Source organism: Mirounga angustirostris, unplaced genomic scaffold (assembly GCF_029215605.1).
Source record: "Mirounga angustirostris isolate CCGP_5_RB_7025 unplaced genomic scaffold, mMirAng1.0.hap1 SCAF_14, whole genome shotgun sequence".
NCBI classification, from domain to species: Eukaryota; Metazoa; Chordata; class Mammalia; order Carnivora; family Phocidae; genus Mirounga; species Mirounga angustirostris.
In genome coordinates this window covers 12,951,806-12,974,041 of record NW_026991722.1, presented here as the reverse complement: position 1 = coordinate 12,974,041, position 22,236 = coordinate 12,951,806, and the positions used below count along the sequence as shown (strand labels likewise).

Below are 22,236 nucleotides of genomic sequence, written 5' to 3'. Positions count from 1 at the left end.
AAAGCTCCTTACCTTTTTAAAATGAGTAGCTGACTGCACTTTTCTAACAGGCTGCATCAGCGCATCGCGCACAATGACACTTATGTCTGCCCCCGAATAGCCGTCTGTTTTCTTCCCGAGTTCTTGGAAGTCTGTTTTTGTGAGACTGTTCTGAGTGGTCCCCAAGTGCAGTTTAAACATCGCTGCTCGGGCCTGGGCCTCAGGCAAAGGAATATAAATTCGTTTCTCAAATCTTAAAACGAAAGAAATTTACATCAAAAATATTACTACACATATTTAATTTCAATTGAAAATTCAGATTTCTCAAGAAGAAACGAGATGCTCAGATATTCTCATTTACATAAAGCTAAGCTGACTAAGTTAAATGAGCCCATTGTGTCAGAGTTAAACATGTATATTTACATTAAATAATGGGAAAATATCCAGAACACATTAGCAACTAACAAGTAAAACCAAAATAGCCAGAGAACCAGTTTGGAGTGATTTAATCTTTCTCACATGATTTTTGGGTTATTTTGGCCATAGTGTTTATAATGTCTAGAATTCACAACATGATATGTCCCACAAGATTAGCTTCTCATAGAATCATACTCTGAACTCCTGATCCAGAGATTAATATGGTTAATCATATGAAATAAGAGAGGGCAAAATAATTCTCTAAATTTAAAATGGTAAAGCTACTCAAAATCTTATCTAATAAACATATGTTTATATGTTTATTATTATCTAATAATACACAAAATGTCCACTTTATTATAATGGGTACATTCAGAATAAATAATTCTAATAGTTCATAAGTAAACACTGTTTTATTAACAGTAACTTTGCTTGCCTTCTCAGAATTTCAGCATTTGGGTAGGGAGGAAGCAACGAGGGAAAATTTAAGTGGCTGTGAAGACTTCGTTCTTTAGGTAACTCTCTGTGGCTATGAGAATTTTAAATTTCCATTATTTCTAGAGATGGGTTTAGAATTAGGCCATTTTTCAAAAATAACTAGCAGATCTCCTTTCTTAATACTGGATGGTAACCTAGCATCCCGGCAAACCATCAAGTGAATGGATAAAAGTGGCAAGAACTGGTGCTAATTTTTACCATGCAAAATTCAATGAATGAAATAGGGAACGGTGTGCATGAAGAGTAACGAGTCCATTTACCTTTCCTGTAGCTCAAGTTCAATATGTAATTTAAAAATTATAGACATAAACTTTTAATGAAATATATCTTGGTTATCTATCATACTTTAACTTATATGATTGTCATTTTGCTAAAATTTTATGTGAAAGTTTCCCACTGAAATACCAAGCTACATTTGTACATGAAGCATCAGTGCCTTACACTAAGCTTAATTAGAATTAAAAGTAAGCATTAGGTAATATATTTTCCAATGTGAAAGATTCTGTATACGAAAATCTCGTATCTTCAATACAGCAAGCAAGTAAGCAAACAAATGCCTGCCTCTCTTCCCCCAACGCAGGGGGCAACAGGGTTAGAGTACATCAAAAAAATTCTGTAAAGTTGTCAGAATGCCTCTTCAACGAACAAAAAGGGAACTGTCACTGACTTGTTACATCTGCAGTGAGAAATAAGATCTTCATTGTATCATCATACCTTCTTCTAATGGCAGAATCCAGAACCCAGGGTATATTTGTAGCTCCCAGAACCAAAATTCCATCATTGTCTATACCAACGCCTGCATCAAAATACGTAATATTTTAAGTAATTTGTCATTTTAGTGCACTTTTCAACCTCATCTATATGTTCTGTTAAGAATGTGGTGTTTTAATGTTAATAAAGTGCCTCATATTGAGAGTCTCTCTGAAAAAACTGTATTTAATCAAATATCACATTTATTCAAATATGATGCAAATATTTCCAAGAGTCAAATTTGCTAGACTATGGACAAATACTATTCATATTCTTCTCAAAAGATTTCATTTGAAGTCTACACATTCTTTTACTGATAGTGTTCCTGGTATATATAAGTGAATATACATAGTTATAAGTGAATATGCGCATCTCCTTACTGTTTATGCCAGAATCCTACAGATGATTACAACGGGGTGCAGACTTTGTGTGCATGTGCAGGACAATCAGAATGAAACATGGCACAGTGAGAACAGTCTGCTAAAATGGAGAAATTCGACTTGAATTTTTTCCATTATTATGATAATAGCAGTTATAAAATAAATAGAAACTATTTTAAAAGTCAGTACCCCTACCTTGCATTTGAACTAGGAATTCCGTCTTAATTCTACGGGCAGCTTCGCTTTCATTTTCACTTCTTGAGCCGCACAGAGAATCAATTTCATCAATGAAGATAATGGAAGGTTTACTCTCTCTAGCAAGTTGGAATAAGTTCTTAACTAGCCTAAAAATAAGTAAAAGCTTTCAGTTTCTTAAAAAAATAGTAAATGACACATGACTTAATGAAAAAAACTAAAATAGAATATATACAGTATTTTAAGAACTCTGAAGTCCAATCATGTTTTGGTCCAGGAAATAAGAATCCTACAATTAGATGATTCAGTTTATGATTTACTAAACTATACTATATGTAACTGTACATATGCTATCTTTTCCCTATGAAATGAATTTCAAACTAGGGACTGATCTGACACAGAAATGAATACTTAATGTCACTTCTCTGAATGTCTATGAATGATATAAGCCTATTACTTTATAGACTGATATAATGATTACCAGGCAGAGAGAAACTTAAAAAAAAAAAAAAATCAACTTACTACTTACTTTTCACTTTCACCTAGCCACTTTGAGACAAGGTCAGAGGAAGATACTGAAAAAAACGTGGAGTTGTTTGCTTCTGTTGCTACAGCTTTGGCTAAATAGGACTTTCCTGTTCCAGGTGGCCCAAATAACAGAATTCCCCTCCAAGGCGTTCTCTTGCCTAAAATTTGCATTAGAAAAATAACATGAGAATCTTTTTTTTTTTTTTTTTAAAGATTTTATTTATTTTGAGAGAGAGAATGAGAGACAGAGAGCATGAGAGGGAGGAGGGTCAGAGGGAGAAGCAGACTCCCTGCCGAGCAGGGAGCCCGATGCGGGACTCGATCCCGAGACTCCAGGATCATGACCTGAGCCGAAGGCAGTCGCTTAACCAACTGAGCCACCCAGGCGCCCTAACATGAGAATCTTAAGACTGTTAATTTCTGTTACCGGAGACATCATCCCTACTGAAGAATACTGTGAAGAGGTTTTCACTCTACAGCTATCAGAATAAAAAAAATTTTTTTTTAAATAAACTAACATAAGTATGTCTTAGAAGTAGCTCATTTACTTTTCTTTTAAAGATTTTATTTATTTATTTGACAGAGAGAGAGAGAACGAGAGAACACAAGCAGGGGGAGTGGGAGAGGGAGGAGCAGGCTTCCCACAGAGCAAGGAGCCCAATGTGGGACTCAATCCCAGGACCCTGGGATCATGACCTGAGCCGTAGGCAGACGCTTAACCGAATGAGTCACCCAAGAGCCCCTCTTATTTGCTTTTTCTAGGGAACACTTTGTCAAATGTGTTTACACAGATATAATCCTTCTAACAGGAAGTTCATTTACTTCACTCATTCATTCAACTACTATGTACTAAAACCACAATGTATGGACTGAGAACCTTGAACACAAAAGGATCTCTGCGCTCCATGGGCTTATAGTCTAGTAAGGGCAGAATCGTTCAGTTAAAAGGTCCTTCCTGATTGTCTGCTGTGTGCAATAATCAATATCAGAATATTGTAGGATAAATGAGATCCACAGGACAAGGGCAGCTGGAAACATTTTCTTTTAAATATTTATATTTCTTATAAATATTTGTGATTCTTTAATATTAAAATTATTAAGTAGTCTTTTAAATATTTTGGAGGAATGAAACTAACACAGTCTGGCTGATCCCTCACAAAGTTCTATTTAATTCCCGATCCACAAGGAAGGGCAGGTTACTATTACGGAGAGCATATTCTTATTCAGGTGGTTGGGTAATGATGAGGAGACTCCCTGAAATCCTAGTTTTGCCAAAATAGAACAAGTGAACAAATCAACTCTTTGTATTTCAATTTTCCTAATAAGAAATCACAACGCTGCCTAAAATAAAACAGACTTACATCTGACAAAAAAATATCAAATATACATTTAAAAAATTTCTAGGTTCAAACTGTGGATGGGTACATGGTATCTACATAAGAATGACATGTAGATTACTAATGGCAGAACTAAATACTGTTGTATTTATTGTTATGAAAGCCTCAACTTTGACTTGAGTTCTATCTTCCTATTTTAAATGTCTGCAATTGTAAGTCAGTGTTCCCTTAAGTGCGGTGTATATGACTGGTGGTATAGGAAGTGCTTTTCAGGTAGTATACAAATACTTTTTATTTAAATCATTTTTAAAATGTGTATGAGAAAAATACAAATTTTTCTATTTATAGTAGACACAAAGCAATCTTTTAAAATGATGCTACTACAGAAAAACAAGAAAGATGATTTTTAAGTTCAAATGTAGGCAACACGATCTATGGTGTTAGGGGGAGTCAAGAGTGATCACCTTTGCAGAGGAAAGATCTGGCAGAGGGACCTGTGGGTTACTGGTATCATTTCTTGATCCGTGTGATGATGATTACATAGATGTACTGACCTTCTGATAATCTGTGAAGCTGAACACTTTTAGGTTCCTGCTGGTCTCTGTATATTTATGCTGTACTTTAGGAAAAATATGCTCTAAAAGTGAGTGATTTAAAAAAAGATATTTAAAAAATAATAATGGTACACGTATACGGAAATAATCATAAGGAAGATATAGCCATGACTTGTGTTTGGAAAACACTGGCGTAAGTAACAGAGAATGAGCTCACCCATACTTTCGTGCCTTTACGGGATCACGATATCAACTTTTACACTGTTAATTTCGTATTTCTGAAGTGAGGTTGTAAGTCCTACCTGGCTTGGCGGACCCCGAGTGGCTCACAGGGTCTTTGCTCATCACTCCTCTACATGACATCACTTTCGGGACCTGTTCAGTTTGAGGCCAACACCACAGATTTGCTCTCTACATAAACCAACACAGCCTGTTTCACGGTTACACCGTGGGTATAGCCACATCACCATACAGGCAGGCTATCAGTCACAAAAAGGACAATGGGAAGGAATGGCTCAGCACAGACAAATGAGCTGCTGCTAGAGCTGGAACTTCAACCACACCCAGATGGTTGTGTGAGCAATATTCTCCTCAGGTGAGAATGAGCTGTCCCTAGAGGACAGGTACTTCGTCTGAAAATGTTAAATAATTCGTGCTCTGCTTTTTAAGAAACGGGAAAAACTGATACAACTAGTACATGGCCACTGTAAAAACTTCAGATGAAAGTTCAAACCCGGGCGCCTGGGTGGCTCAGTTGGTTAAGCGACTGCCTTCGGCTCAGGTCATGATCCCAGGGTCCTGGGATCGAGCCCCACATCGGGCTCCCGGCTCAGCGGGAAGCCTGCTTCTCCCTCTCCCACTCCCCCTGCTTGTGTTCCTGCTCTCGCTGTCTCTGTCTAATAAATAAAATCTTTAAAAAAAAAAAAAAAAGTTCAAACCCATCGTCTTATCTTCTACGCATAACATTAGCATTTTTTTTTTTTTAAAGATTTTATTTATTTATTTGAGAGAGAGAGAATGAGAGAGAGCGAGTACATGAGAGGGGGGAGGGTCAGAGGGAGAAGCAGACTCCCCGCCGAACAGGGAGCCCGATGCGGGACTCAATTCTGGGACTCCAGGATCATGACCTGAGCCGAAGGCAGAAGCTTAACCGACTGAGCCACCCAGGCGCCCTAACATTAGCATTTTTGTCAATCTGTCTACATTTACTTCTCAGCACACACATTTATTTCACAAATGTAGAGTCATACTACACATGTTTATAGCTCATGTTTTGATCTTTATATACATATGTGGACATTCTTTCATGTCAATTATAACATAGATCTAAATTTCTTAAGGTAGACGTACCCTCTAACTGAACGAGTCTGTGTGTCTAAGTTCTTAAGTATCTTTTCCTTTTGGTGCTTAAGGAGAGCATTAGATCACTGGGTATTTTTGTTAAGAAAAAAGTAGTTGATCAGCCCCCATTGAACAGGTACTTTTAATACTTCAGAATCAGTGCATTCAAACATTGTAACCATTTGATGTAATGCTTGGTGCTTTTCCAGACACTCTAATATTCATTATGTCATTTGATGACTTTGCCCTACTGGTTGACATTTAGGTTTTTTGCAGTATGTGTATACTGCACTTTGCCCTACTGGTTGACATTTAGGTTTTTTGCAGTATGTGTATACTGCAAATATGTGTACGAAATAAAGACCTTTGTGTAGAGGTATATCACTGCCTTATAACAGAATTTATTTAAGGTGCTAACTTATGATATGGTGACAAAAATTCACAATGCTCTACCTCATTCATCAATGTTAATTTTAAAACAATCATCAGAAAATCTATATAACAGTCATCTCACCTGTAAAAAGATGAGGGAATTTAATAGGCAATATCACAGCCTCTTTAAGTGCCTCTTTGGCTCCTTCGAGACCAGCAACATCATTCCATTTCACATTTGGTCGCTCTATAACAATGGCACCTACAAGAGAAGTACATCATCTTTAAATTAAGTACTATTCCATCAAACGTAGAAGACAACATGAAATAATGACATTCAAGAAATATATTATAAAATTGTCTGAAAAAGTTTTATCTATTAAAAACCCTCTTGAGGGCGCCTGGGTGGCTCAGTTGGTTAAGCGACTGCCTTTGGCTCAGGTCATGACCCTGGAGTCCCGGGATCGAGTCCCGCATTGGGCTTCCTGCTCAGCAGGGAGTCTGCTTCTCCCTCTGACCCTCCCCACTCTCATGTGCTCTCTCTCATTCTCTCTCTCTCAAATAAATAAATAAAATCTTAAAAAAAAAACACAAAACCCTCTTGAAACTGTGCGATTAGGAAGTAGCTGTTGGGGCGGAGTCAGAAGCTGTCAGAAAGCTGGGCTGGGTGACTGGCTAACCTAGGGTAGGTCACTTAACTTTCCGATTTCCGCTTCCTCACCGTGAAATGAAAAGAATACTGTCTGCCCAAACTACTTAAGATGGGTTAGTGGAGGGATCAAATGACATAATGAATATTAGAGTGTCTGGAAAAGCACCAAGCATTACATCAAATGGTTACAATGTTTGAATGCACTGATTCTGAAGTATTAAAAGTACCTGTTCAATGGGGGCTGATCAACTACTTTTTTCTTAACAAAAATACCCAGTGATCTAATGCTCTCCTTAAGCACCAAAAGGAAAAGATACTTAAGAACTTAGACACACAGACAGACAGACAGATGGACAGATAAATAGTAGGGAGAATGGGAGGGAGGGGATGATGGAGGAGAGAGAGACAATGTGCTCCTGGAGATCTGCAATACTTTCCTGAGATTTGCCAAATTTTCTTTGGGGCCTCTAAATAGACCTACTTACAATTTTTGCACATTAAAAAGTTATTGAAATGATTTAGTTATCTAAATGATTTAGTTTTTCTATACAATATATTCAGAAGCCCCAGCAATTGTTGTAGTGAGTCTATAAAGGTTTCTTCTAATATAGCTTACTGGCAAAAGTTTTGAATTCTCTTTTATCAAAAGCTTTTCCAAAAGCTGGTTCTAAGGTGATATGGAATTGTTTTAAGTACTGCAAAACATCACCACTTACACAATTCACTGATTACCAATGAAGTTAGTTTTATGGGTATTTCTTCTTGCTTTTTACAAAACATCATTTATTATTATAAGAGTAGTTATATTACACAACCTACTTACGAAAATCTTTAGCTATAGATTAAAATTAAATGAAACCATAAATACTTCCTGCATTCTAAAAGTTCACATTAAGTATAAATTAAAGCCAATTCACTTCTTTTCTATGTTCCATTCAGCTTAGTAACCCTACGTGAGGAAATATTTACATTATCTGATAGGATTTTGTGATAGTTAAAAAAAAAAAAGTAAATTTACTTTCTGTATCAGCAGCATCTGGTAAAGTTTTTTCTAAGTATGAATTTTCTAATTATGCCAAAGCTTATCTTCACATATAACTAATACTTTTCAAAGTTTAAAAGTCACTTTGGAATGTTTAGTGACACAAGATTATTGACATAAAAGTAATATTAATAAAAGTAGTAATTAAAAAGGGGAGAGGGATTATTGGGAATAAAAGCCAAATGATATGTTTCCAATTATATAAATTTATCCAGTCTTTGATTACACTCATGTTATGAAACCTCAAAAGTCACTGAGCATCAAAACAGCTAACAAAAAACTCAAATCATAAATTCTTTAATTTTAATAATCAAATACTACACTTAAAGTCATACCTTAAAACAGAAGTAAAAGATTTAAAATACTCTTTCAGAAAAAAAGAAAGGTTCAAAAAAGGATATTATACAGTGAAATCAATGAGCAAACTATTAAATGAAAAGATGGAAAAAAGGACTCTGAGATATGAAAGGCTAGGACTCCTTTCATACTCCACTTCATCCTGAAATTCCAAATAAATTTCCTCATTTAAGTATTTTCAGCATTTGTATTTTTATACATCTCTGGTTCTTATCATTACTGATTTTAAAGAAAAATTCCCTATTAAAAATGGGCTTGTATCTTTTCCAAAACTAAAGATACACTCCAGTTTTTACTTTGTGGGGGAGAGAGGGAAACAAAACCAAAAGGACAGGAAAAAAACACCTTTTGCCTTACAACTGAATTAAGGCCACTTGGCACAGACCGCTGGGTTGTCCAGCAAAACTGAGTACGAGGCGTGTGCCCACACTGCTCCAGGCAGTGGTGGTATGGCAGCAGAAACTCAGCTTTTCCTTTTGGACTTGATCCACCTTTGAAGTTCTCATTTATAAATTATCCTCACAAACTGTAGTGCTTTCCAGATATTAACCTTATAGTATTCTCCTATATATCCCAGTAGGACTGGTAAAACAAAAAATAGAATAAAAATAAAGAGACTAGTTGGTACAGCAAGATTAAAGGACTGGCCAAGCTAGATATATTCACCATTCACTAACCCAGGCTGTGCCTCTATAATGGAAATCCTTCCCAGTTATGCATTCTATTTGGCAAAATTCAAATGAACAAAATACATAAAATTCAACTCAAAAAGTCATCAACTAACGTATCAAAAAACAAATCTCAGTACAAAGCCAGCAATTAAACAGGTGCCATTTTAGATACATACAGCTACTACTGTTTACTGAGGCCCTAAAATTTGTCGGATGTAACCTTGGCAGTTTTTACACTGTCATAACCTTCTAACTGCCCAGAAAAGAAGGTATTAGTAATTTCCATTTTAGAGCTGGGGTCTTCTACTCTGAGAGGTTCGGGAACCTGCCCAAGATCAGACCACTTTTCTGCAGCGGGCCCTGGAGGGGACTCCAGATCTGAATGGAACCAAAATCCATGCCTCTCATCATGTCACTATACTACACGCACAGGAGAATGAAAGACTTTTAGAGTTCTGGAAGGTAAAAACAGAAAGCTGGAAGAGATAAAGGTAAGTGGCGACACTGAAATATTACAAAACACAGATGAGAAAGGTCTGGAAACATGAAATAAACCATCAATGAATCAGCTACAGCAATAGCAATAAAAGTCAAGTGTGAGTCCCAATTCATTCTGTTCCTCTGACAATTTGGAAATTTTAATACTGTCAGATTTTATAATGTGGCTAGTAGTGTAAATGCTACCTTCTCTAAAAGGGGGCAAATAAGACAAAATGAAAAAGAGTAAGTTGACTGACAGGTTTTTTAAGGCACATATAAAACCAAACAATGTTTTTACTACATGGGGAAAACCAACCTAGTAGAGACCCTATACAGCAAATCCTATGAAAATTGACAAAGTCAGCATGTGACCACTGGGAACCAAAGCCAGTTCTTGAACCTCATTTGAATACAGAGGGGAAAAAACAATTCAAATAGACAATTCACTATAAGGTTTTTAAAAAAATAAGATAGTAAATTTAAAAATGAAATCTAAAGCAACCTTGAAGTTGATTCTGTAGTTTCTTTTTTTCAGGATCATCAGTTTCTCCTTCCCCATCACTGTCATTCCTAATAAAAAGAATTTAATATATTCAAATGATCACTCATTGCTATCAAAATAAGGCAAAAATGAAGGAATAATTAATCTGAAATCCGTAACTTAAGTGGCAAAATAAGACATTCACATTAAAAGTTATGCTTATTTTATTACTTTTAAGGGTATATTAAATAAAATAGTAAGCAGGCATATTACCCATCAATATGGAATCATGAACAGGAAAGGAGCAAAAAGACCAGAATGAAGTCAGGAACCAGCTCCAAATTCCCACGAAATACCGATGTATGTACAAATTCATAAACGTATGCCCACACACCTCATTCCACAAAAGACTTAAGATGAGTTACAGGAGTGTTGTGAATAACATAAAAACATCAAACCAGGCAAACTATGTATGAGAACGAGAAGCCATAACCAGGAGAGAAAAACCCTGAATATTAATTATTTAAGGTATAAAGGTCTATAATCCTTAGTCTGGGGGTTCCAGAGAATAGATGAAGCTATTGATGAAAATGAACTGAGACCAAAAGACAAGTAAATCAACCCAGATATTTCATATCTGAGAATTTATTCTGAAAAAATAATTTAAAAGGCATTCAAATATTTGACTACAAGGAAAATCATGCCCACAGTTCCCAAAAGGGAAAAATTAGAAATAAAGTATGTTCAGTTATGGGGATAGACTACATTGCATATGATAGACTACGCTGCAATCTTTAAAAATGATGTTGTAGAAATAGTTTACTGAGATGTTTATAATACAATGTTGAATGAAAAAGTGATAAAGTAAAAAATATGGCATTACATCATTTTTTACATAGAATATATAAAGGGAGATTTAAAAGCTTGACAGATTTTCCCCCAAAATGGGATTGGCTTGTTCATCATAGGATAGTGGGGTTATGGGTTGGGCAGAGACTGCCAACTGATTCACTTGATATTCACTCCGACCTTCTTCTACCAGGCTTTCTTCTACAATGAAGATTGTACTTACAAAAAGTTGCCCTTTCCGGGCTTCCCTGCAGCTAGGGCCCCACACCAGACCAAAGTTCCTCCAAGAAGGTGGAGGCAGGAACTGAGGTGGCAGCTGCATGCGAGGAGACCATCCCTTTGAGCGAAAGCCGTGATGTGCTGAGGGACCTGTGGCAGACGTCCTACTGGCCCCTGCCTGGCATCAGAAGGCCTTGACAGCGGCGTTGGCAGCAGCGGGATCCCTACCAGAACCACCCTGGTGGAGGTGGCCATTTCTCCTAACGATACGGAATCCAAGCTTGATTCCCTGCCCCCACCCCAAAATCTATAAGGTCAATACTCTATAGTAAGCCCCTTTTTGTTAAATTACCAAGGTGGGTCCTGGTATTCAATACAGAATTGGCACACACACACCCCCCCCCGCTAGGCAGCCATCTCAGGAAGGGAGAACACAGGGTCTTCAAGCAAGACCAGAGACCAGAGAAGCCTCCACTCACAAGGAGGAGAGGACATTTCTGCTGGCAAGGGAGTCTCAGGAAGAGTAGGGGGTTCAGGCACTTGAGGTTAATGAAATTTTTCACAAGTGTTTCATTTTAATTTTGCAGACCCAGTCTTCCAAATGGCCCAACCTTCACATAAGAAACCCTAAAGTTGACTCTATGTTGAAATTCAACAATCTGTAAGATCAGGTGGGGTCTGATTTTTGTTATGTCAATGCTGTAGGTGCAGAAGATAAAAATATTCTTAGGTGTCACAGGAACTCCCTGGTTTCCTGACCATGTCTTGAATAGAGAATATAAAATCTTGAGCTTTTAATTCTCTTCAAACTCTCCCATGTGGTCAACTCTAGGTTTTTGTTTTTTTTTAATTTTTTATTTTATTATGGTATGTTAATCACCATACATTACATCATTAGTTTTTGATGTAGTGTTCCATGATTCAGTTTGCGTATAACACCCAGTGCTCCATGCAGTACGTACCCATCACCAGGCTAACCCATCCCCCACCCCCCTCCCCTCTAGAACCCTCAGTTTGTTTCTCAGAGTCCATCGTCTCTCATGGTTCGTCTCCCCCTCTGATTTCCCCACCTTCATTCTTCCCTTCCTGCTATCTTCTTCTTCTTTTTTTTTTAAACATATAATACATTACTTGTTTCAGAGGTACAGGTCTGTGATTCAAGTCTTACACAATTCACAGCGCTCACCATAGCACATACCCTCCCAATGTCTATCACCCAGCCACCCCATCCCTCCCACCCCCCAACACTCCAGCAACCCTCAGTTTGTTTCCTGAGATTAAGAATTCCTCATATCAGTGAGGTCATATGATACATGTCTTTCTCTGATTGACTTATTTTGCTCAGCATTAATACCCTCCAGTTCTATCCACGTCATTGCAAATGGCAAGATTTCATTCCTTTTGATTGCTGCACAATATTCCATTCTGTCTATATACCACATCTTCTTTATCTATTCATCTGTTGATGGACATCTTGGCTCTTTCCATAGTTTGGCTATTGTGGACTCTAGTTCTTACATTCCTCTGTCCTTCAAAATGGCCTTTGGTAGTAGCCACAGAGGCCCTGAAGCACTGCCTTCAAAAGACACTCCATTCCTAGTGACCACAGGAGGTTATCTAAGTGCTTTGTGCCACTGCATCCCATGAACTGTATCACATCCACTAACGCGAACCAGAACCTCCTGCCTTCAAACCCAACCAGGCCCGATAACCCCATCCCAGAGTTTCATTTTTTAGACATGAGAGACTATGTTCCAATAAAACTATTTACAAAAACATGCAGCAGGTCAGATTTGCCTATGAGTCATGGACTGCCAACACCTTGTTTAAACAAAAGAAACTGATTTCACAAATTAAATGTAATTTTATCTTTTCATTAGATATAGTAAAATCTAACACTCTAAAATACATACCCCTTCTCGTCAGCTGGACTTGGCTGTCCCACTTTCACTGGCTTCTGTGGATTTTTCTCTTTCTTTTTCAGGTACTCCTTTAGTTTTTCTGCTCTATCAAGATATTCTGTACACTTTGCCCTGATACTTTGCTTGGCTTTATCACCCTGCGCTTCATCTATTAAAGGGAAATGAGAGAGATTTTTCCATCAGTATTCTAGGTTTAAACAGACAGGTTTAAACCTAGACACAATTCTGAGACAAGGACAATCTATTTTGGGGGAGGGAGGAAGAGCATCTCTAGCTCATCGTAACCAATGATCATCAACTCTTCTCTGCTGTCTCCAGCATGGTTGGAGGCCAAGAGTGGGTCTGAGTCAGAAAAGAGATCTGAGCAAGACACTAGGATATTAAGTTAATGTTAAATAATAAGAAATTGTTTAATATTCTTTGGGTTTTATATTCTTCCCATAACGTTTTGTGCAGATAGCTGAAAGCTACTTGTCTCATACAAAACCAATTACAAGACAAACAGAAGTAATATTAACCATTTCCATTAATGTCTACATAAACTTTATTTCATAGCAAAAAAAATGACAGAAATCCCATATATTATATGTACCACTAATATTGTAATTTTACTACATAAAGGTCTCTGTGGGAGCAATTTCAAAAGCAGACTTCGGCAGGATGTGCAGCACATGGGACTACCCCACGTATGTTATGATTCATTCTTAGTTTCACTTTTGACAGAAAAACCTCAAAATGAAATGGAGGAGCTCAAAAGAAAATCCTGAATTATTCAAATGCTAAAACTGTTATTTAAAAATAACTTTAAGAGGGGTGCCTGGGTGGCTCAGTCGTTCAGCGTCTGCCTTCGGTTCAGGTCATGATCCCAGGGTCCTGGGATCCAGCCCCGCATCAGGCTCCCTGCTCGGCAGTAAGTGTGCTTCTCCCTCTCCCACTCCCCTGCTTGTGTTCCCTCTCTAGCTGTGTCTCTGTCAAATAAATAAAATCTTAAAGAAAAAAAAAATCTTTAAGAAAGACACTGTTTTCAAATGCTCAGCATGAGGTTTAAGATCAAGAAAGGCAGTGTTTTTTTACTCATTTTCCTCTCACTGCTGTATTCTAGTGTCTACAACAATACCTGGCACATGGGGAAACATGCAATACATATTTGGAAAATATATGAATAAAATGTTTCCCAACCTATTTTTTTTTTAATGTACTTAGAGTATTTTCAGAGATGCTTAGAAAATGTGAGGTTCATACATAATCTGAGTACATTACCAATAGAAAACTATTTCCATTGACTGTGGTATTTTAATATGCTTAGGTACACAAAGTAATAATTAACTATGGTAACTGTGCACATTTGTTTGCTGAATACTCAAAAATTACTAACAAGCTAGGGGGAATTTTTTGCAAATGGATGGTTTAGAATTTTCTTGCATTGTACTTCAATTTTTATAAATGAAATAGAATAACCTTTTCCTTTAACGTTTTAAAATAAAAAGCAAACTATGACCTTACATTTAACTACATGAAGAAAATACTGAACAGCGTGTTGGTAGAGTTGAAGAGCTTCCTCATAGTTCCCAGCTTTGTCTTCCTGGGCTGCTTTGCCAGCAAGATCTATTGCTTTCTGTTTGAAGGGAGGCAAAATCATACCATCAAAATCACATAAGCATTACTTTGAAGTAAATGATCATACCGAAAGTTTTTTTTTTAATAAAAGCAACCTTAAAACAAACCGATCTGTTTTCTCTAACTCTCAATTGCATGTTATTATAAATTGTAATGATTTATAAAATGTAAACTACATTTGTTATACGGGTAAATGCTATCTGATTTCTACTTTATCCAGTACCAATCACTAAGATTTTCATATAATTTTCATTCAACGAATGTCAAGCTTAGAGCTAGTAAGGAATAACTGAGTAATATGAAAATTCATGTTAAAATCATTCAGGGAAATTCTCAAAAATCCAGTGCTGTTATAGATAAAGTACATAACAATAGTAAAATATAAATGGTATAAAACCCCCTCAGAAGCAATGGGGCAATGAAATATCAAGAATCTGAAAATACCCAAATCTTTTAATCCAGTAATTATCTAAAAGGTTAACTGAACAAAGATAGTAACCAGAGGGGTCTTTTAAACAAGACAAAATAAAACCTGAAAACTTGAATTTTAAGCAGCAAAAAGATGCTATACAATAAATTATTATAGGATCATTAAAATAATCCTATTCCTATTTGAAAGAGCAAAAACAAACAAAAATACCACAGGAAAAAGATGAAAAGAAAATTTAACAGAGGTTGTCTTTGATAAGACTCAACTTTTTCTTTTTCTACTTTTCCACATCTTTTAAAGAGGCCTATAATGAACATAGGTTTTTGTGTAGTATTAAAAAAAACCAACCAAACAAAAACTCCTGAAATAGATCCATACAAATATGCAAAACCAAGTTAATGTTGGAAGAACCAGTGCTGGAGCAATTAGACGTCTGTAAGAAAAAAAAAAAACAAAGACAGAGACTGAGAATCTTTTTGTTTGTTTGTTTTTTAAAGCAGGCTCCACGCCCAGCATGGAGCCCAACATGGGACTTGAACTCACAACCCTGAGATCAAGACCTGAGCTGAGATCAAGAGTCAGACCCTGGGCAGAAGACATGAATAGACATTTCTGCAAAGAAGACATCCAAATGACCAACAGACCCATGAAAAAGTGCTCAACATCCTCGGCATCAGGGAAATAGATATCAAAACCTCAATGAGATACCACCTCACACCAGTAAGAATGGCTAAAATTAACAAGTCAGGAAATGACAGATGTTGGCGAGGATGCGGAGAAAGGGGAAGCCTCCTACACTGTTGGTGGGAATGCAAGCTGGTGCAGCCACTCTGGAAAACAGGATGGAGGCTCCTCAAAAAGTTGAAAATAGAGCTACCCTATGACCCAGCAACTGCTCTACTGGGTATTTACCCCAAAGATACAAATGTAGTGATCCGAAGGGGCACGTGCACCCCAATGTTTATAGCAGCAATGTCCACAATAGCCAAACTATGGAAAGAGCCTAGATGTCCATCAACAGAGGAACGGATAAAGAAGATGTGGTCTATATATACAATGGAGTATTATGCAGCCATCAAAAAAAAAAAGAAATCTTGCCACGACGTGGATGGAACTAGAGGGTATTATGCTAAGCGAAATAAGTTAATCAGAGAAAGACAAGTATCATATGATCTCAATGATATGAGGAATTTGAGAAACAAGACAGAGGATCATAGGGGAAGTGAGGGAAAAATGAAACAAGACGAAACCAGAGAGGGAGACAAACCATAAGAGACTCTTAATCTCGGGAAACAAACAGGGTTGCTGGAAAGGAGGGGGGTGGGAGAGATGGTATGGCTGGGTGACACTGGGGAGGGTATGTACTATGGTGAGTGCTGTGAATTGTTTAAGACTGATGAATCACAGACCTGTACCCCTGAAACAAGTAATACATTATATACGTTATATGTTAATTAAAAAAAAAAGTCAGACCCTCACCTGACTAAGCCACCCAGGTGCCCAGAGACAGAGAATCTTGACCTAAACCACTCTGTACAAAAATTAACTCACTATATTGTTCACCCAAACCTAATATCCCCATCAGCCACTTTACATGTCTTCTCATATCAGAATACAAGCCCTGGGAAATCAAGGGTGATATATTGCTTTTATGATTCCCTAAGACTTTGCACATTTGGTCATTAGCACATTCATCACAGCACTCATACACATGGTCAACTGGTGGTTTGGTGCACCTGGTCATTTAAAAATGGATGCAGAAGACTCCGTGGCTACGCCATGCAGAGGAAATAAGTTCTTTCTTATTCTAGCTGACAATTTTCTTCTATTATTTTGAATTGCTGTGCCACTCACCTCTCCAGCTACACACTCCCCTCACTAGCAGTTAGTCCTCTTTTTGGCACCGTAATGATGGTTAAGGGAAAACTCTTACAGTCAGTATCTAATCGTCTAGTGCCAAATATGGTACTAATGACTTTAAGCCAGCCTCTCTCTGATGGTCATGACTGTATCCGGCACTGTCCAAAACGCAAGCCACTATCTATAATCGGCTTCTGAGCACCTGTGGCTAGTGTGACTGAGGAGTTTTAAATTTTGAGTAAAATTCAAATTTAAATAGCTACTTGTAGCTACTGTACTAGACCGCGCATGTTAAACCTTTAATCAAACATGACGATTTGAGAATATGCATGTTTTTCCCTTGCTGAATATCCCACTTCACCCTTGTTTCTGTTAGCATTTTTCATCTGAAATGAAATTAACTGTGTCTTGTATGGTTCTGGAGTGCCAACTACTCTTAGTCCTGACCACTTCCATCGCTACTATCCTAGCTCAATCTACTAACACATGTGTCAAAACTACCACCGTGCCTCCTAAGCGGTCAGCCTGCTTCCGCACTCAACACCTTGAAGTCCTTATGGCAACCAGTGAAGGGCCGGCCCCTTTGATGGATTTCCACTGCTGGGTCATGGTCATGGTCTACAAGGCCTTCAGTGACCCAGCCCTGGCTCCTTCTGGGTTGCATCTCAAATCCGTTAGTCCACCTTCACGCAGGCAGCCTGTGCACTGTTGATCCCTCTGCCTACAATGCTCTTCCCTGCTCTTCCCCCCCACCAATAGGTGCATGACAGTCTCCTTTTCAGCCACAGAGCAAATGCCAAGTCCTCAGAGAGGCCCTCCCTAATCTATTTGAGAGGCTGTACTCCCTCCGTCCCTGCTTTCAGTTCTCCTCTCACCCCCATCCCATCATTGTGCGTATCATTACATTTATCTGTGGATACTCACGCATTGCCTATCTCCTTATATATAAACGTGAGCTCCATCAGCACAGGGACTTCAACTGCAGCACTGTGCTATCCCCAGAGCCTGGAACAGTGCCTGGCACACACTGGGTACTTAATAAAATTGTTGAACAAATGAAAAAAATCCCCAATTGCTTTCTCAAAATCTTCCTTTTGGTTATTTTACCTCTATAATCTCTAACAATTTTTCTCCACTGGATATTTTCCTGTCAATGCTATGTCTTTTCCCTATGCTCTGGAGACCATCCCCACCCCCACCTTCCTTCTCTGACATTCACCCTATCAATTATATGCCACTCTACTGCTCTCCCCAACCTAACCTTCCCCCTCCCCCGCTTTTTTGTTGGGGCCTTCCTCAGCATAAACATGTATGTAAAGTCCTACTTCAAACTCATATCTACAAAACACAAACTAAAACACACCGGGCTCTCCCCAGTTCCTAGGTTCCTCTCTAGTTACTACCTTACTCATCTTTCCACCTCCATAACAAAATCCCAAAAAGAACTCCAAGTTCATCACGGTTCCTTGATTCCTCCATGGCAATGCTTCCTGCTGACTACCAGGTCTCACACTTACCTAACTCTCTCTCCACAGCATTTAATCCTCCTAACAGACATCTGGACATGGCCTCCTCCTCCGTTAGCCTCCATGGCACCATTCTCTCTTGGTTTTACTCTGGATTATATTAATGGTTCTTTTTCAGACTCCCTTTTCTCTCTCCTTAAATGCCACTATTCCAGAATTTCTACCTGTTTCTTGTTTTTCCTCATTCTATGAACTCTCCAGGATGCCCATAACCTCTGCAACCATCTGTACGCTATTAACTCTCAAGCCCTTGCTTCCAGCCTGGCCCCCTCTCTCTAGTTCTACACATATGTATCCAACCACTCATTGAACATTTCCACTTGGTTGTCCCCACAACGCATTTCAAGCTCAAAAAGTTCCAGAACACCTGCCCCCAAATATGCCCCTCTTTTTGTAATCCCAGAACCAATTCCTCCCCATTCAACTCAGGGAGCTGGGAGAAAACCCAGACTCCTCCTGCCCTCTCCTTCTAAATGCAGAGCCAAGCCTGACTGTTCTTCCTCTTCAATCTGTCTCTGATCAATCCTCTCTTCTTCTTTAACAGGTACTACACTACTTTGGCCCTCACCATCTCCCATCACACAGAACCCTGCCTTCCCAACTGGTCTCCCTGTTTCCAGGCCTGCTACCAATCAAGTTGTCCCCTGCACACAAATGGTAGTTTCCTTCTACAATAAAAACCTGGGCAGATTTCTTTCTGATTCTCCATCTACAGCAGAATGAGGACCAATCATCTGTGTGGCACACACCTCTCCATGGCCTGACTAGGCCAGTCCTCCCACCTTACACACTCAGTCCCAGTCGTACCAAACTAGGGACAACCCAGACAACTCAGACCTAAGGCCTTTGTTTACGGTGCCCTCTCTACCTGAAATATACTACCTATCTTCCAGTCAGACTCCAGTTTCTCTAAGCATCAGCATAGTCATGGTCTTCCTGCTGCAAAGCCCTCCCCCACACCCCCAGGGGGCCTAGCCTATGCTTCCTCGAAATTTCCACACAGTATCCCCATCAGCCACTTTACATGTCTTCTCACATCAGAATACAAGCCCTGGGAAATCAAGGGTGATATATTGCTTTTATGATTCCCTAAGACTTAGCAAAATGAATGGCATATTTAGGATTGAGTAAACTTGAGTTCTATGCATACTGCATTACTTGCAATTTCTCCCAACCCTCTCCAAGGTTTATTACACTTCTAGACTGAGGTATATATTCTTTGTCTTTACCTGAAATGCATCCCATTTTCTTGTCCAAAAAGGCCTAACTTCATAGTGAAAGAAAGCACAAACTTACAAGCAAATAAACCTGGATTCAAAACTAACTTCAATACTAATTAAAATCACAACTTTAATACACTTTGGTTTCTTACACTGTGAAACTGAAGTAATATTGAAGAGTTGTTTTGAAGATTACATAAGATCACACCAAATACCAGGTGGACAATTAGTGTCAGTACCTCTCACATTATCTAAGCTCACATCATCTCCTCTGTGAAACATTTCTCATTTATCCTTGAAGAGTTAGATAAGCCCTTCCTTTCTGCGCTCCCGCACTCACCTCTAATTCTATTATAGCACTACTGTGTTATTTTATAATTTTGATTTTTAATTATCTGCATTCCCCCATTAGATTATAAGCATCTGGTTATGGGGAGTCTTGCCTTGTTCGGTGGGAAAATTTTTATTTGAATATTCTTCATCCAAATTTCCTAGGTTAGAAGGTTAAAAAGGTTGAATGAGAAAGGGCACCTATGACCCAACCACAATACAATTATAACTCAACATCTCTCCCCGTTTAACACCAGCAACATGCCTTTAGTATGTGTCCTAATCTCTGATTCATTGAGGAACACCTGCCCCAATTCAAATATGATGCAAACGGAGTAGAGAATGAAAGTGCAGTTATTACAAAAGAAAAAAGGTATCAGTAAATGGATGAAAATTATGTTGTGGCATGTCCAAATTACATGCAAGGTCTTGACAAATGAAAAGTTAGTGGAATAAAACGAGTTAAATGACCAACAAGGATGAAGACAGCACTTAAAAAGAAGTCGCCTTTGATATTCAAAGGGACAATACTTTTTCCAAGAACACCAAAAAGACCCTTTCTGAATGGGGCTACAAAAAAATAAATAAATAAAAATTAAAAAACAATGTTAAGTGGAGATTATTATATTTTTATTATATCTTACTAAATGCAAGCCTGTTGGAAAAGATATAAAATCAACATATGACCTATTCTTGATTCTAAGTCACAGTTACAATTATGTTTTAAGATATATAAAACGTTTACTTTGATAATCTTTTGGGTCCATTTTCAAGGTAAAAGTCCCAGGAAAGCTCCTCCCTCCAACTTTTTTCTTTTTTCTTGGTGAATTTTTGAGCTCTATTTAAATGGATCTACTTTCAGCGGTCTTTCTTCAGGATCAATTGGCCTGGTTTGCGCAGGTCTTCCATTATCCTTGAGCTTGCACCAGGCACTCAATAAATGTCTCATCAACTACTGCAAGACCAAGACGAGGATTCAACACAGGTATTTTATGTCGATCTTCCCCCCAGACTGACCTAGTGGACTGGGAGTCCTCGAGGTTAAGACACATCCTAAACCCCTCTGAAACCTCAGATCCACTCTAGGGATGCGAAGCACCATTTCAGAAATTTCTCTTCTCAAATGAATTCCATAGAGATCCAACAATTATGTCTAAAAGTTTAGAAGTCTGATTTATGTACAAAACACTGTACTCGCTGCGGTAGGGGTGGGAAGGTGGAGCACAGAGGAGCTTAAAACTACTCCCTGATTTTGAATACATTTTGGGAGCACGTGAATGCACAGCTCAATGAATTCACGGATCCCTCAAATTCTAAGACTGTCCTCATAGTTCTATACACCTGACAGCTAAACGAGAAGGGCTTTGCTATACCAGCTTGAGAGACGGAGAACTAAGACCACCTTAGCTTCAACTGGCTCAGGGCTGTGCTTTGCAAACCTTACGTTCTTTTCTCTTGCATTGATTGGAGCGTCTGGGCCTCTCGTCCAAAGCTATGCCCAGTTCGGTTCAAAAGAGGAAAAAAAAACCCCACCTCAAACAAAGTGAAGATTTCCACGTAGCCGGTGGGCTCTGGAGACCCCGGAAGCTGGAGGAAAGAGCCCGACCCTCCCGCCTGCAGGTTGGGCACGAGCACCGCCCTCCTCCGCCCCGCAATAGGGGCGCGGCCGCTTCCTCCCTCCTCCTCGGCCCCCACTCCGAACCCCGCGCCGCCCCTAGGCTCCGGCTCTCCAGAGGGCGGGAGAACAGTGATACCTGGAGGTTGGGCGAGGTGGATGTCATGGCGGAGACCCGAGGAGATTCTCTGGGGAGGAACGAGGGCAGAGGAAGCCAACAGCGGCGACGTCGAATCGCGCCCGGTGTTGCCCCAAACGTGTGCAGGCTGGTGGCTCTCGGACCCCGAGCAGCGGCTTCCTCTCTGGAACTTCCAAAACCAAACGGCGCTTCGAGAGCCGCCCGACCCTTCTCACAAAACTTCCGCAATCCTAAGCCCCTCCGGGCTCTCGCCCCGCCTCTGGCCCCAGCACTTCCGCTTTCGTCATCAGCGCGCGCGCTACCCAGTCTCCAGTCACCCCGGTCTCGCCTTAGCCCCGGGATCTCGCGAGGCCTGTAGCGACATCCCTGAAGCTCCTCCTGGCCTTGGGGCGGCGGTCAAACTGAGCACAAGCGCACTGAGGCTCTGGCCTAGGGGCAGAGAGGACACCTGGGGTCGAGATCTGTGCCCTTCTTT

The 22,236-nt window shown here is 39.2% G+C and overlaps 1 protein-coding gene across 1 annotated transcript in view; it reads right to left on the bottom strand.

Moving 5' to 3' along the window:
• The window catches only part of VPS4B (vacuolar protein sorting 4 homolog B), a 28,945-nt gene extending 6,913 nt beyond the window's left edge, over window positions 1-22,032 (bottom strand). Inside the window, exons 1-9 of the mRNA XM_064578764.1 lie at window positions 21,762-22,032; window positions 14,528-14,639; window positions 13,016-13,172; window positions 10,056-10,123; window positions 6,494-6,613; window positions 2,749-2,905; window positions 2,220-2,368; window positions 1,609-1,690; window positions 13-232 (exon numbers count right to left, since the gene is read on the bottom strand). Coding sequence (XP_064434834.1) covers window positions 13-232; window positions 1,609-1,690; window positions 2,220-2,368; window positions 2,749-2,905; window positions 6,494-6,613; window positions 10,056-10,123; window positions 13,016-13,172; window positions 14,528-14,639; window positions 21,762-21,788 — 1,092 coding nt within the window. The 5' untranslated portion in view covers window positions 21,789-22,032. The remainder of the gene's footprint in view (window positions 1-12; window positions 233-1,608; window positions 1,691-2,219; window positions 2,369-2,748; window positions 2,906-6,493; window positions 6,614-10,055; window positions 10,124-13,015; window positions 13,173-14,527; window positions 14,640-21,761) is intronic.
• Between the last annotated feature and the right edge of the window lie 204 nt (window positions 22,033-22,236).